At 38.4% G+C, this 16140-nt stretch overlaps 1 protein-coding gene across 15 annotated transcripts in view; it reads left to right on the plus strand.

The window, feature by feature from the left end:
• The window catches only part of CHD9 (chromodomain helicase DNA binding protein 9), a 75048-nt gene extending 60658 nt beyond the window's left edge, over positions 1 to 14390 (plus strand). For 9 of the 15 annotated variants that reach the window (XM_053400157.1, XM_053400156.1, XM_053400158.1 and 6 more), the window contains 9 exons: positions 817 to 1725; positions 4199 to 4362; positions 5492 to 5764; positions 6443 to 6611; positions 8072 to 8211; positions 9267 to 9488; positions 9795 to 9923; positions 10495 to 10599; positions 11018 to 14390. In XM_053400157.1, the coding sequence (XP_053256132.1) occupies positions 817 to 1725; positions 4199 to 4362; positions 5492 to 5764; positions 6443 to 6611; positions 8072 to 8211; positions 9267 to 9488; positions 9795 to 9923; positions 10495 to 10599; positions 11018 to 11881 (2975 nt within the window). In that variant the 3' untranslated portion in view covers positions 11882 to 14390. The remainder of the gene's footprint in view (positions 1 to 816; positions 1726 to 4198; positions 4363 to 5491; positions 5765 to 6442; positions 6612 to 8071; positions 8212 to 9266; positions 9489 to 9794; positions 9924 to 10494; positions 10600 to 11017) is intronic. The other 6 variants (XM_053400162.1, XM_053400166.1, XM_053400161.1 and 3 more) reach the window with 5 other exon arrangements.
• The last annotated feature ends 1750 nt before the right edge of the window (positions 14391 to 16140 follow it).

Genomic DNA, 16140 nt, shown 5'->3' on the forward strand with positions numbered 1-16140 from the left:
TACAACAACTTTTTAATTTAAAAAGCTAAACCAAATTGTTCTTTGCATGAAGCAGGAGAAAAACAATATATACAAACAGTTTCCCCCAGCATGTAAGAATAGCAGTCTTTATGTGGACAGAACTCTATTGTATAAGGTGATATTGACTAGACAAAAATCCATCAGACTACGGTATTTTATTGCATTTGTATATTGGGTAGTCAAAATGCTCAGCACAATTTCCTCAAGCAGAAGGCAACAGATACATGTCTGTGGAGAAGGAATTCTGCAGCTTAGCGACTGCCACAGAAAATGCCTTCTCCTGAGCAGCTATCCCCTAAACTTTTGAGGGTGTTGAAACTATCAAGAACCCCCCACCCTGAGAGAGGCTGAAGGCAGGGAGGCAGTCTTTTGGATATTTGGTGCTGAAGGTATTTAGGATTTTAAATGCTAATGTGAGTACCTTGAATTGATCCTGGGAACTAATTGGCAACTAGTGACACTGTTTTAGAACAGGGGTTATGTGAGTTCTAAATGGAACCTCAGCTGGTATTTCAGCTGCAACTCTTTGAACCAGTTGAAGTTTCCTAGTCATCTTCAAGGTCAGCCCCAATTAGAGTATGTTACAATAATCAAATCTGGTAGTGACCAGAGCATGGGGTATAGTTTCCAAGTAATCTCTGACCTAAAAAGGTAGTAGCTGATCAACCAAAAGTTATATTAATACTTAATATTATGTTAGACATTCTAACCTCCTAAAGAGTGCTGTTATTTTAAAAGTTTAATTATAATTCCTGTTCTTCGAGTTGCTGATTCTTGTGTGTGTTTCCTGTGCAGAACTTGTGGATCCCAATATTTTCATCCAGCCAATTACAGAAGAGCGTGCCTCTCGAACTTTGTATCGCATTGAACTTCTCAGGAAGGTGCGAGAACAAGCTGTCCGTCATCCACAGATATTTGAGCGATTAAAACTTTGTCAGCTTAATCCAGATTTGCCAGTTTGGTGGGAATGTGGGACTCATGACTGGGATTTACTGATTGGAGCTGCAAAGCATGGGGTTAGCCGAACAGACTACCACATCCTTCGTGATCCTGAACTTTCATTTATGTCAGCCCAGAGGAACTACAGTCAAAGTAAAGTAGCACTTCCAATAACTCCTACACCACTTTTGCATCAGTACCAGATGGTGTTGTCTGCATCTCCTCTTGCACCTCAGGCAAGGCTGCTAGATATTAAAGGGAACGCACTTGAGGATACAAAAGTTAAGAATGAAAACCATAAAGAAGATCCACATTCTTCCGGGGAGGAATCCATATCTACTGAGGATATGCGAACGGGAGTAAAGACTGAACCTTTGAGCCCAAATAATGGCACACCATCTCATGCTACAGACCAGAAGCCTGTTGTAAAGGCAGACAGTGACAGGCGTATGGTTGCTGCAAGGACAGAACCCCTAACTCCTAACACTGCTTCCAAAAAACAGAGACCTAACAAGAGAGGATCAGAATCAAGCTCCGATTCAGACTCTGATTCAGATAGATCAACCTGTTCTTCCAGATCATCTTCATCTTCATCCTCCTCTTCCTCCTCTTGCTCACGTTCCAGATCAGGATCCAGTTCCTCATCTTCTTCATCTTGTTCTTCAGCATCATCGTCATCTTCATCATCCTCTTCCTCCTCCTCCTCCTCCTCATCCTCTTCATCAGAAGAAAGTGACAGTGATGAAGAAGAATCACAGAAGAGACGTAAGTGCTGTTTCGCTCATTTTCACATTCAAAAGGCTAATTAAGGGCTAATTTGCTTTAAATTTGTGCTGGGAGAAGGTTGACATAAGCCCCTTTCCCCTTAATATAGCATGTAAATAAATATTTTGAATTGTAGGAAACTGGACTACGGGGGTGCCATATAATGCTGTAATCACAAACAGGCTAGAAAAATATTGTTCTTGCTCTGTGAAAAGTAGAAATGTGGCTTCATGAATTGCAACAGCTGTTTCTGAAAGTTAAATTAGAACATATTTTTAGCTTTTTTCCCATATTTGATTTATTTTTTAAAAAATTAGGAATGCAACTACAAGAATGGCCTAGCCATTCATATTTGATTTTATGTAAATACATAATATGTATTTGATATGTTAACTTCCTTTGCTGTGCATAAAATTAATTTGCAAGGGGTTTTTTGGGGGTGGGGGGAAATACGAACATGAGTTTGACCAAACTGTGGGAGGCAGTGGAAGACAGGAGTGCCTGGCGTGCTCTGGTCCATGGGGTCACAAAGAGTCAGACACAACTAAACGACTAAACAACAACAACTTAATCTTAGTATAAGATCTCAGTAAAAGTATGGTTTATGCTTTTCTAAAGAGAATATATAGTATACACACTGTTTGGGCTTTATGATTGAATTATTACACTAAACCTCTAAAGTATTTTGGCACATTCAGACTTCTCAGCTATTCAAAGTAAAATTCCCCATGTATTTTGTAAACAACATCAAGACTATGGACAGCTGTAGTTGCTGTTTTGGAATTCTAATGTCTCATATATATAAATCATATGTTCATAAATTTACAAGGCAAACACATACATAAGTATATAAACCACGTGTCTGAAATAGTACAGGAGAGCAATCCTGAAACCATTTTGACTCTCCCAAATTGACCTCAAATATTTCTCTGCAGTGAGGAAGGAAATGGGAAAGCCTCCACATTGTCTGTTTGCTCAAATCCTGTCTTAAGGGCATATTTGTGTATGAATAGGGTGAGCCTGCGACCTGTATTTAGGAACTATTTACCATCGCAAAAGAATGGCCAGGCTGGCCAGGTAGAAGAATCAGTGGCCGTTATTAGGTATCCTTACAAACAGGAATTTTGTTGGAGACCGCCTCCTTCTGTAATGTATTTATGATGTTTTGGGGGTGGTCTCTGGCTACAGGGTGGACAACTTCAAAAGTCTATATAAGGGCTTCCGCACCATTGTTCTGAGTCCCTCCTGTCTCCTGTGTGTGGTAGTGAGCACCCTGTTGCAATAGTTAATAAAGATCAGGCTTACTAGCTTCCTTGCTTATCAATATTCTCTGGTTGGCCTCTGTTATTTTTTCCTTCCAATAGGACTCTATACTTAAGGACTATACGGGCTCTTGGCTACCCCATAAGGGAAAAGGAGGAGTTTTTTCTTTTAACATTGCATTTGCATTTTCTAGAGTGGTGAATGAAACCAACTTTCGCTAGCATTCACTACTACAGTGTTGACGCAAAAAAATGTAAGACAGGATTCAGAGGCTATAAGGTCTATTCAGATATTATTTCTTCCTATGGTTATCTCCAGAGAAGAGCTGGGCTTAGAAATTCAGGCCAAGCAGCTATTAGCTTGGTATCATGCTTTGCAGCCTAGAATGAAGCACTAGGTAATTGATAGAATCAGTTTATTTTGTTCTCTTGGGTTTCTAGCTTTCCATTGTTCCTGTGCTCATTGCTGTGCACTTGGTTTATCAATTTCTTGAGGGTTAAAATTATTGCCCATCAAATTTACCTAGTTATGATATTTTCTGTCTAAAGTTATGGCAGTAAATTGTTCATACCATGATAATCTCATGTCTTGATTTTCAGTGTAATGGCATTTTGGAACTATTGTCGTAGCAGTTCTCAGCAGTTCTGTTCCTCAGAGTCTTGAAATGATGGTTTGTAAAGAGCAACTTGTACACTAGTCCTCCTGTATCTCATGCACAGTTGTCCCACAATGGCCTCTGATTCATGCTGTACTGTTTGTGTACAATCCAGACTGTGAGGGCAGTAGGCAATAGTGGTGCTAAGAAGTAATTTCTATTATAAGATATGATCTAGACTAAGATCTAAAATGTTTGATTTTTTTAAAAAAAACTTTATTTTACTATTATAGATGTTTGCATACTTGCATAGTATTCAAGGATCCTGATTAAGATGTCTCAGTTTTCTTCCTTTTTGACATCCAGAAGGCCTGGCTGATAAAATACTCTCTTTTGGCCATAGAAGCAATCCAAGTTTTCTCAGGATAAAAGCTATCAAGTGATATCAAATGTTAGTCATACTGAGGGTAGACCTATTGAAATCACTTGGGTCTACCCTGAATATGACTAACGTTTAATATCACCATTTGTATATCAAATCATTATGTGTTGCAGAAATAGGGTATCCATTATTGGAAGTTTTATGCTCTAATAACCTAAAATTGTTTCCCTCAGCAGAAGGAGCGCCTCTTTTGAAAGCATATGATGAAGAGAGTGTAGCTTCCCTAAGCACTGTGCAGGATGAAACCCAGGACAGTTTTCAAATGAATAATGGAACACCAAATTCTAACTGTATCTTACAAGGTGGATATATGTTGGCTGCTTCCTACTGGCCAAAGGTAAGTTAGTAAGGCTGGATCTAAACACATCAAAGAAGTGTTTCAGTTTAAAATGTAAATTTAAACAGGGAAAACAGGTAAAGAAAAAGTGGACTCCACATCGCCATTTCATATACATGGCATATAAATCACTTTTTCTTTTACCAGTCTAGCAGAGTCCTAAGACTACATGTATATAAATCTATATAAATTTCCTTCCAAAAAATACTGAATTTGCTAATTCATTTTCTTCAAACTTCTGAATTTGAGAAGTATATAAATTTGGGATTCAGTTGCTTCCTGACATGGCTGGGAAGAAGTAGTTATTTTATCATTCAGTATCAGAGATGCCCACTGTGCTCCTTTCACTGGCATTTCCCCCCCCCCCTATAATTGGAAGCATTAATACTACTGTGTTCTTGCCTCTTGGACCGGCCACTTCATCTATAATTTCTCCAGCATATGGTGATTCTTTTAGAAGATATGTGATATGGGAATAAATATTCCCCTCAGTCACATGCTGGTGACACACTGCTCTTTGCCCAGCCACTCAGTTATGCCAGAGATCCAGTTGTCTGCCACCAAATGTTCACTTTCACTATCAGTGCTAGAAGAGCTTAACCATATGACTTCATTCTAGAAGCTGCAGTCAATTTTCCTGCCTAAAAGGAAAGGGGGGAGGAGACACAAGAATCTGTTATTGCATCCTGTTCAGAAAAAGCCTTCTGACTATTGGCCTGTTCAGACCTGTTTTTTCCCCAAGCACTGCCCCCAGCATTTCTGTTCTCTGGAAGTAACTATAACACTTTGCTGTGGACAGGCTTCCGCCCCCGTCCCCCAACAGTCACATCAGTCCTGAACAGTGATACTAGCCTGAGTGGAATTTAAAACATGATTTGTGCATCAGTAGAGATTATTGAAGGAAGTATTATTACCCTTCTTATGTACAAAGCAAAAGAAATCATAATGCCAAATTATGTCCACAATCAGAAGAAAATATTTGTTAAGTGATAGATCAAAACTCTCCTGATGATCCTGCGGCCTTGCCACATTTTGTTGGTTGTTTATTAATTGCTCAGATTAATTTAGCAAGTTGTTTTAACTGTTGAGATAGAAAAGTAGGCTATTAACTGCCTTCTATTCCTTCTAGGATCGGGTTATGATTAACCGTCTGGATAGTATTTGTCAAACAATATTGAAAGGTAAATGGCCTTCGGCACGGAGAAGTTACGACAGCAATACCGTGGCTTCATTTTATACCACCAAGCTTTTAGACAGCCCGGGTGCCGCTGCAGAGTACAGTGAGCCCAGTGTACCAACACCTCCAAGTGCAGATGTTAAAGAAGAAAATGATCAGTCACCACAGATGTCAAAGGTGAAGAAGCATGTACGGGAAAAGGAGTTTACAGTGAAAATCAATGACGTATGTTTATTTTTATCGCCCTAGGACCTGATTGCGATTGCGGTGTGCAGCATGCTTTACCTACAAGTGGCTGCCTGCTCTCAATCTTATTTCCTTCACACACACATTTATGGGTATTTGGGGATAAATTTCTATGGGGCATCCCCCCTTTAAAAAAAAAAAAAGAATTCAGAATTGATCAACAAATGACAACAATTCTTGGACTTTTGAAGCCTTGCTGGTGGGATGCTTTCTCATATAGCCTTTCTTCTGCTGTCTTTAGTGCTGAAGGTGCTTTCCAGAGTGTCTAGCTCTTCTGAACTCAGTCTTGAATGTCTGAAAACAGGAACTTCCAGATATCCAGTTTTTAAATGCCCTTGGTGAACAAATCAGAATAATTATTCACATACTCAGAATTCCTTAGGTTCTTATGCTAAAAGTTAATAGTAATACATACTAATGAATACAAACCCTTTATAATAATTAACTTGATATCCGCAAATTTATGTTTTAATACATACTTATTTATAAAAGTATTCAGTTGCAGTCATTACTGTACCTGACTAAAGACTGCCGGTTACTTAGATGCGTGTGTGAGAGAAGATCAGTTCTTCTTGAAATTGCAAATGAAGATCTTAAACTATTTCATTGGTTTGTTCTTCCCAAAGAAATGTGCTAACCCTCATGTTTGTTTAACAGGAAGGGGGTTTGAAATTAATTTTTCAGAAGCAGGGGCTTTCTCAGAAAAGACCATTTGAAAGTGAAGATGGTACATTAGGACAGCAGCAATACCTTGCCAGGCTACAGGAACTCCAGAATGCTTCAGAGACCAGCCTTGCCAATTTCCCAAAGTCTTTGCCAGAGTTGGGTAAGCATTGTGTGAAAGCCAGTGTTTAATGCCAAAAGGTTTGCTACTTAGATATTGTATTAATAATTTTTGGATTGCCATTCCAAGTTGTTTAACTGTCTATCACCTAGTTTTACTAATGTGATAAGCTTGGTTCTGTGCTGTGACACTTCATACAGCAGGTGGGTGCTCAGCTGGATGCTATGTCATTCACAAAAGTGTTCCCTGCAGATATTAAACTGGTATGTCAGCAAGAGAGAAGACCAGACTAGAATCTCTCTCCATGGCTCTCTAACAAGGAATGTTATGAAGTATCATTCAATTGAGTCCCCGTTTGCAGTATGGTGGTACAGTTTGAAGAGATTGTTTTGTAGCTCCTTACAACCCTTTCTGTTCTTAACTTCCCTGAACAATTTAGTGTTATCAGTAAATGTGTCTACCTCACTTGCTTGTCCCTAACTCTGGAAGATTTATGAACAAGTCTATTCTATCACTGCCATTGATGATTGCATAAGTGAAAGAATGCATACACTTCAAATAATTTGGATGATGTTCTTCTATCTAGAACCTAACTCAAATAAGTAAGAATGTTACAGCTGTACAAGGCTGAATAGCAACTCTTTTGAAGGAAGAGCTGTAGCATAAAGTAATGGTGATAAGTGAGCTGAGAAAATGCTGAGGTTTTCTTTGACCTTGACAAGATATACTAGGCTACAATCTGTATGTTTGCAGGCCTGTTATTCCCCAGTGTCAGGTTGTAATTGTGGGGAGAAAAGAATATAGAGCCTATTGAAGTTGGGTACTTTGACATCAGTATTAATATGTATGCCACATAATCCTGGAGTGGTACAGCGGCGGGGCATATGCCCATGCTGCCCAGGGTGGACGCGTTCCCGAGGGGGGCGGAGAACGCTCCCGAGGGGAGCGGGGCACAAAGGGTTTCCGAGGGGAGTGGGGCGCATGGAGCGGCACACATGCCCTGCAGCCGGGGCAGAGTGAGCTGCCCATGGCGGACATTCGGCGCGCCACCCCCCACGACTCCCAACCCTCCCCCAAGCTGTCAAAATGAAGGGGGAGGGGAGAATGCCACTGGCAAAGTGTTGCAGCTCCCCCCCCCCTTCCGCTGATGGCTTAGGGTAGGCTTGGGAGTCGCAGGTAGGCGGCGCGTCAAATGTCACTTCCCTCAGTGAAGACACCCAGGGCAGTCCGCCTCCACCACACACCCCTTCCTCCACCCCTGGGGGTATTGAACTAACTTTTCTTCAGTGCATGCCCAGATAAATTAATGAACCTTAGTCATGTTCTTAATTTGAATGGGCCTACTCAGAGTAAAACTCTGTCTCATAGATACGCTAGAACCTTTTTCTATAAATTCATTTTACTTTCAGTGACTTTTTTTGTTGCTGCTTTTACAGTTGTTCATATTCATTTGGGGGAAAAGTTTTTTGTTGCTGATTTTATGAAACTGTTAATTTGATTAGGAACTTCCAGTCAATCAACAGCTACTGCAAATGGAATAATAGTTGATGACCAGCCTGTAATGAAAAAGAGGAGAGGAAGGAGGAAGAATGTGGAAGGAGTAGATATACTGTTTATAAATAGAAACAAAGCACCTAACCACGTAAGCAGATGTGAATTGATATTTTAAGTATACATGCTGTTCTGATGTAAATGTTATTAATTTTGAAGGCTTTAATGTCTTTAGATTGGCCAAATAGAAGCCCGTCTGCCAGCCTGCTTCAGTAGATTTCTTGTATTGTACTACTGGTATTAGCTTTGGCATTGATATTACAAAATGCATTGACATTCCCATCCAGCATCTTATTTAATCAGGTTCATATATTTTTGCAAGACAAAACTTTTTTAGCAGGGTTGACATCTTGAATATGTAACTGTGATGTTTGCTTTCCATTAAATATTTGTCTCTAGGTTTTCTTCATAGAATTATAGAATTGTAGAGTTGGAAAGGACCCCAAGGGTCATGCAGTCCAACCCTCTGCAATGCAGGAATCTCAACTAGATTGTACATGACAGGTGGTCATCCAAACTCTGCTTTAAAACTTCCAGTGTTCTTCCTCATGTTTGATCAGAATTTAGTTTCTTATAACTTGAAGCCATTGGTTCAAGTCCTACCCTCTGGAGCAGGAGAAAACAAGCTTGCTCCATCTTCCTTTAGATACTTGAAGGTGGCTATCATCTCTTCTCTGTCTCCTTTCATCTAAGCCAAGCATACCCAACTCCCTCAACCATTCATCATAAGGCTTGGTTTCCAGACACTTTATAATTCTGGTTGCCCTCCTCTGCATTTGTTCCAGCTTGTCAATATCATTCTTAAATGGTGGTGCCCAGAACAACACATTACTCCAGGTGTGGTCTGACCAAGGCGGAATAGAGTAGTGCTATTACTGTACTTCCTTTGATTTGGACACTATACTTCTGTTGATGCAGCTCGAGAGAGAGCTCTCAGACTGCAATCAGCAATCTCCAATCAACTAAGTCAGGCATAGGTGAACTCGGCCCGCCAGATGTTTTGAGACTACAATTCCCATCATCCCTGACCACTGGTCCTGTTAGCAAGGGATAGTGGGAGTTGTAGTCCCAAAACATCTGGAGGGCCAAGTTTGCCTATGCCTGAACTAAGTAGAACAGTATTCATAACACTTTGTATTTCTGCAGGTTTGCCATAGCATTAATGTCCCTCAGGTTGCTCCAGGAATAAACCCAGCACTTCCATATGTACCATCCCACGGCATGTGTGATGCAGAAAGCCCAGTTCCAGTTATTAACTTGAAAGATGGAACAAGACTTGCAGGCGATGATGCCCCTAAAAGAAAAGATTTGGAGAAATGGTTCAATGAACATCCTGGCTATGTTGAAGATTTAGGAGCTTTTATTCCTGTAAGTATTTCCATTCATTCTAACTGTGCTGTGATATTTGAATATAGCAAGCAATTCTGTGTAATATTCATCTTTTAATATAGGGTTGTAATTTTGAACACGCTATGAGTACATATATGATAATTTTAGCATGGTTTGAGGCCATTTGAAAATATTGTGGTGTTTAATATAAAACTTAATGTGCAGCATATTTAAGAAGTAAAACCTTCGTTAAGTTGGTCCTTAAGCTTAAATATGTTATTCATAAGCAGCTTGAATAATAGTGAGAGCTCACATATATATATATATTTAATTCCGCTACCACAGAAAATGCAGCTTCATGAAGGAAGACCCAAACAAAAAAGGCACCGTTGTCGCAATCCTAATAAGCTGGATATTAATAGCCTTACAGGGGAAGAACGTGTTCAACTAATCAATAGAAGGAATGCTAGAAAGGTATTTCTTTAACTTTTGTCATCCAGAGACATGCCAGCTTGGTGCCCTACCTCAAGGACCGCCTCGCCCTATATAAACCATCACAGACTCTGCTTTCATCATCAGAGGCCCTTCTTTGTGTGCCTCCTCCAGAGGGTGGCAACACGAGAATGGGCCTTCTCTGTAGTGGCTCCCCGTTTGTGGAATGCTCTCCCAAGGCAAAAACATTTCTCTTCAACCAGGCTTTTGGCTGATTAATATTCTGCAACCTTTTAAATGTGTCTGTGGGAAGGAAGAGTTATTTATTTTGCTGTTTTGTTTTAATTATTTACTTGTTTTTATCCTGTATTTTATTCTGTGAACTGCCCTTAGACCTTATGGTGAAGGGCGGTGTATATAATAATAATAATAATAATAATAATAATAATAATAATAATAATAATAATAATAATAATAATAATAATGTGTCACCATAACTATTCTAGCACATACAGAAATGAGATAGCTTGTTAAGCTATGAGTGCAAACTGAATGTTGGATCCATGAAGTATACTGATATATGTTTGATCCATTTTTGATCCTTACATTTCAGGTAGGAGGTGCTTTCGCTCCACCACTGAAGGACCTGTGCAGATTCCTGAAAGAGAATTCTGAATATGGAGTAGCTCCTGAATGGGCAGATGTTGTAAAACAATCTGTGAGTACTAGAGGGAGTGTCATTATTTTGTAGCTTTACTTACCAAAGAAAGCAGGTTAGCCCTAAAGCAGTGTGATCCCTGTTTTAAGCAGTTTAGAAACAACTAGGAAAATTTTGAGCCTTGAGACCACTCTTGCTTATTTGTATTGTTATGTGCCATGTACATTGAAGGCACTATATAAAGTTCAAAAGCTGTAAAAGGCAGCTTTTGCAAATGACTTTATTTGAATTATTTTTCTGGTTTCCAGCTAACATTCCTAACTATGCTATATCTATTCTACCATATTATTGGCTATGTTTGAAATTGATTTTAATACTTATTTTCTCAATTTAGCTACAGCATATTTTTAAGATGCAGAAATAGGTAGCTGCATTAAAGAATGCAATAACCCAAGTTTCATTTTTCCCCCCCTCTTAGGGATTTCTTCCTGAAAGCATGTTTGACCGTATTCTCACAGGGCCTGTTGTGCGAGAGGAAGTAAGCAGGAGAGGGAGAAGACCTAAAAGCGAGGTTGCCAAGGCAGCTGCTGCTGCAGCAACAGCAGCAGCAAGCATACCGGTCAACCCTTTGTTAGCCAATGGGCTGCTGCCAGGGGTGGATCTATCTACTCTCCAGGCCTTACAGCAAAATCTGCAAAATTTTCAGTCACTGCAAGTGACAGCAGGCTTAATGGGAATGCCGACTAGTTTGAACACTGCTGGGGAGGCGAAAAACATGGCTGCTGTGTTTCCCATGCTGCTTTCAGGAATGGCTGGCTTACCAAATTTGCTAGGAATGGGAGGACTCCTCACAAAATCTACAGAATCTGCTTCCGAGGAAAAAAAGGGAAATGACTCAAGAGAGCCCGACGGGAAAAAAGAAAGGACAGAGAGCCAAAATGCACATAATGGTGGAGAAAACTCTGTGTCGGGTTCTCCTTCCACATCATCTGCTGCTGCTGCAGCCGCCAGCCCCCTTGCTCTTAACCCCTTACTGTTGTCCAATATACTTTATCCAGGGATGCTTCTCACTCCAGGCCTTAATCTCCATATCCCAGCTTTGTCCCAATCCAATATTTTTGATGTACAGAACAATGAAAACAATGGCACAGGCACAGCCAAGCAAACAGAAGAGAAGGAGGAAAATTCTAGAGTTAAAGATCAAGAAGACAAAAGGGGAGCAGAGCCTAGCTCTCGCAATGAAAACAGCACAGATGAGGGTTCAGAGAAAGCCGATGCTTCCTCTGGGTCAGACAGTACATCGTCCTCGTCTGAGGATTCGGATTCTAGTGATGAAGACTGACCCCAAACTCTGCACTTAAATTATAAACTGATTTTGAATTTATTCTTGAATTATTTTGTTGTAAATAACCAGTGTTGAGTGAGTGCATCAATAATTTAATGACCGAACATTTCAGTATTTGTTTAGAAGTGCAAACTGCTTTCAAAGACATTTTGCATGTAATATTTCTTGAAGTTCATAAGTTTCTGAACTTGTATGTACTATCAAATACACAATTGTGTAAAAAAAAAAAGAATTACAGCAAAAGGCATTATAATTTTGTTTGGGGGTTAATTTTTAAAAAATGCTTAGTAAGAGCTGTATATTTAATATATTTGTAGTGAACACAAAATTCTTTATGCGCATTATTGATTTAATTTGAATATAGTTTTACAGCCTCCTTGACACCTATAATTTACAGATCAAAACTCAGCAATAATTTGGGCAGCTAATGAATGTCATGAAAGCTGTAGAAACTACATCACCATCCATTGTTTTAATTACAAGAATATGCTCTAGTGTTGTAATGCACTGCTGATGTTTCCAATTCAGGTACAACTCTGTTTTAAAAGAAAAGTTTCCCATTCAGCCAATTAGATTGGCTACTTGTTACCTCAGCTGAGTTAGTTTAGGAAGTTTACATTGGTTTCTCTACTTGTTTTCATATTCTGCTTTGCTTTTTAAAGGCATCCTGTGTATGTTAATTTTGCAAGGGAAATTACCATTACCAGTTGCACTCTTGTAATAATAGTCACAAAAATCCCTTTCTTACTTTCTTCGACACCATGGATACCTTTTTAATGTTAAGATTTTGCTCCTTCTACAGCCTTCATGTTGTTGAGGAGCTGTATCCACAAGCTGAAATAACTCAAAGTGCCACTTCAACACTGCATACTTCATGTTATAAGGATAAGGATTAGATCCTTGTGAAAATGGCTTGTTTGTTTTGTTTGTTTCTCTTTTGTGTATGTTTGTCATGTAAACTCCTGTAGTTACCAGTTAATAATGGTAAGAGGAAATGTAGTCATGTTTAAAAATACTCATATTTCTCTACAGGTTTGGATTTGACTATGTAGAATAATGTTACCCAAAATCAAAATTTAGGGTATCATCTATCTGTTAGTTGTAACAATGCTGAGTTGCCCAATAACTTAACTTTTAAAAAGCACTTTCAACAATGATGTGAGAAATGTGTTCCATGAAACCATGGTATGACAGTGCTTATAAAGCATCTGTTTGAATACAGATCCTTAGAACCTTAATGCATAAAATCAGATATGTAATAGGATTCCTTGTTCTGCTGAAGCTGCTATTACTCTGACATGGTAGAATCACAGATTCACACCATACAGTGGAACTGAGGTGAAAAGGTGTGAGCTTGTATTAATTTCACTTGTGGTCCAAGAATAAGCAAGTTGAGTGAATGGGTAAAAAAATACTGATGATATAGTCAGTGACAAATCTTTTCAAAAGGAAATAATTTAGTATTTTGATACAGTTCTGTTGCTTGCTTGTACAGTAAACAAGACTGTGTTGTTTTTTACCAAGATCTTTACCAATAAAAATAAAGTTTGTACATGCAAAATTATTAACCCCTTTGACTTGAAAGCAGTATTACATGTAATTACAGTTATAAAAGTATCATTTGGATTGTGCTGGTTTACTGTATTTTCCCTCCCCAGAATAGTATGACTTGTTTGGCCCTTCAGTGTCTTAGCAATAGTCAGAACATGCCACAAGAAAAGGGGTAGCAATTATTCATCATGAAAGGATGTATTACATATTTAATATTTTGCCCTTTGTAATATAGCACTTTTATTTATCTTGTATGTATCCATGATATAGCCAAAGTTTTCCAAACACGGTTGTTGACTTAGTCAATGGAGTATTTCAACAATATCACTTTGCACCATACCCCTACGTACCTCCCCCCAAAAGAAATCCTAAACATAATTTTTAATAAATTTATGAAATAAAGTATTTTCCTAATTATGGTCAAGTGAATTTTACTTACCATTCTAGTGATATCTCTCTGTAATAAGGAAATTTTACAGTTTCAATGTGTGACTGAAAGATTTGAATATGAAGTAAAGGTGTGTTTTTTTTAATCAGCATCAGCTGAAAGGTGAGAAATATGTAGCTCTGTCGGCTAAACAATATGCAAGTGTGACTGCATAAAGTCAAGGGTTGTAAAGGAGCCTTTATTAGAATTACATTAATACTGAAATTTCAGTACAAAAGATATCCAATATGGTGAAGAAGTGTATGTTGGTAGTGACTAAAAAGAAATTTAGCTCTTATTGCCTTGTATTTCTATCCCTTGTTTCAGGCTTCATGATCCGTCTTAGTCCTGTTTTTCTTTTGGACATTTTGCAATATTTGCCAGTTGTTTTCTGTGTAGTCTGAATTTGCTTTCTTGTAGTTGAAAAAGCGTCTTAAAGTCATTTGTAATTTATTGAATTACTTTCTATGATGTTCTATAGAGCAAATGGAAGTTTAATTATTTTTTATTAAACATATTCTTTGACAACCCATGATGTTGGCCTCAATACATTAAAAATGCCTTTTAGTTATCACACAATGTAGTTAAGCTTGAGCAGAAAGTAAACAGTTGTTACAGCAATATCGGAGGAGCTAAAGATCTGCAGTTATTCAGTATTTAAAGAATTTGTGGTTACAATTTTCTGCAATTCATATGAGCGGCTAATACTGAATGTGCAGGTAATATGAGCTGTCAAAATAGTTTTGTCTTGCCAGAGGTATTATATAGTAAGATTTTGTATTAAAACCTCAAGAAATACTTTAAACTAAAGGCTATAGTTTAGTGACCACGTGAATGCTGAATACTAGAAAATGTTCTGTATCCTGCACTTGTCTTGGCAATTAGTGGTGGAATGTGCTTCTTCCCAAAGGTTCATTCAGTTATAGTTTATCATTAGAGTATAATTTGAAGAACATTGTAGGATTGATGCAATACACAACTGCACCTTGGCATTTGCCAGTTACCTGAAAATGCATAATCAAACTGATTTCATGGAACTAAAAGATGTGCATTAGGTCCAATCTGTGTTACGGCACATCATTAATTTTTGAACCTCATAAATTGGAAGACAGTGCTAGCTAATTTAAAATGATTCTTAGGTTTATATGATTAAAATATAATAAGAGTTAATCCAGCAGGTTAGGAATTGTTTGCATATAAATTTTCCACACTTTCATCTGCACTACATCAAATTGGTTTGGGGATTACCCTAAATTTCAGAAGCAACTTGGTGTAGGTGAAAAGAACTGTTATCAACTAAAAGTATAACGCTGTATGGCTAGATGCTGCCTTGAGATCTTTGCAAACATACTGAGGCATCTAACCTAGATTCATGGCATGAAATTTTTGTGATAACAGGGCGTGGAGTTCTTTCCTTCAGCCAACACTGGTTTTACTACAATACCATGTTAGAAATGTCATATGGATACTTCATACTCTCAAACTCTAGAATTAACTTTGTTTTGTTACCATATCTGATAGTGAATAATTTTATATAAAATATATTCTGCCATTTTCTATGGAAGTTATAAAAATACAAATTAAGCAGTGCAGTGAGGAAATGGTTGTTGCTGACAGCCATTCTGTATCCTAACACCCATGGTAGATTACTTTTGGCTAGGGGGTGCAATGCAAAAAGAATCATATAACTGCAGTTGAAAGGGATCCCAGAGGTCATCTTCCAACCTCTTGCAATGCAGGAATCGCAGCCAAATTATCCCTGGCTGAGGTCATCCAGCAACTGTTTAAAAACCTCAAATGAAGGAGAATTCATCATCTTCCATGGTAATCTGTTCCACTATTGAACAGCTCTTACCATCATAATGTTTTTTATAATGTTTAATCAGAATTTCCTTCCTTGCAATTTGAATCCTTCGGTTCAGCTCCTACCCTCTGGAGCTGCAGAAAATAAGCTTGCATCAGCCTTTCAGATATTTACAAACCATAGATACAGTTGGTAGGCATGTGCTTATAGGAATTGTATAACATTTCTCATTTGTCTGAATGTAAACATGGCAAATACTTTTAAATTTATAAACAAGGGGTTTAATTGATTATGGGCATGCTACAGATCAGAAAAGAAGACAAGAAATGGAGTAAGACTATACATGGCCCCTAAATTAACACTATGAGCCTAGTTCGAACTGTAAGTGGTTCTAGAGGGGGACGTATTTCATTCCAAATTTTAATTGCCACTTGGCTTCTTGCAGTCCACACCAGCATATAATACTTGATGTAT

The sequence above is a fragment of the Podarcis raffonei genome, chromosome 8, assembly GCF_027172205.1.
Source record: "Podarcis raffonei isolate rPodRaf1 chromosome 8, rPodRaf1.pri, whole genome shotgun sequence".
Lineage (NCBI taxonomy): Eukaryota > Metazoa > Chordata > Lepidosauria > Squamata > Lacertidae > Podarcis > Podarcis raffonei.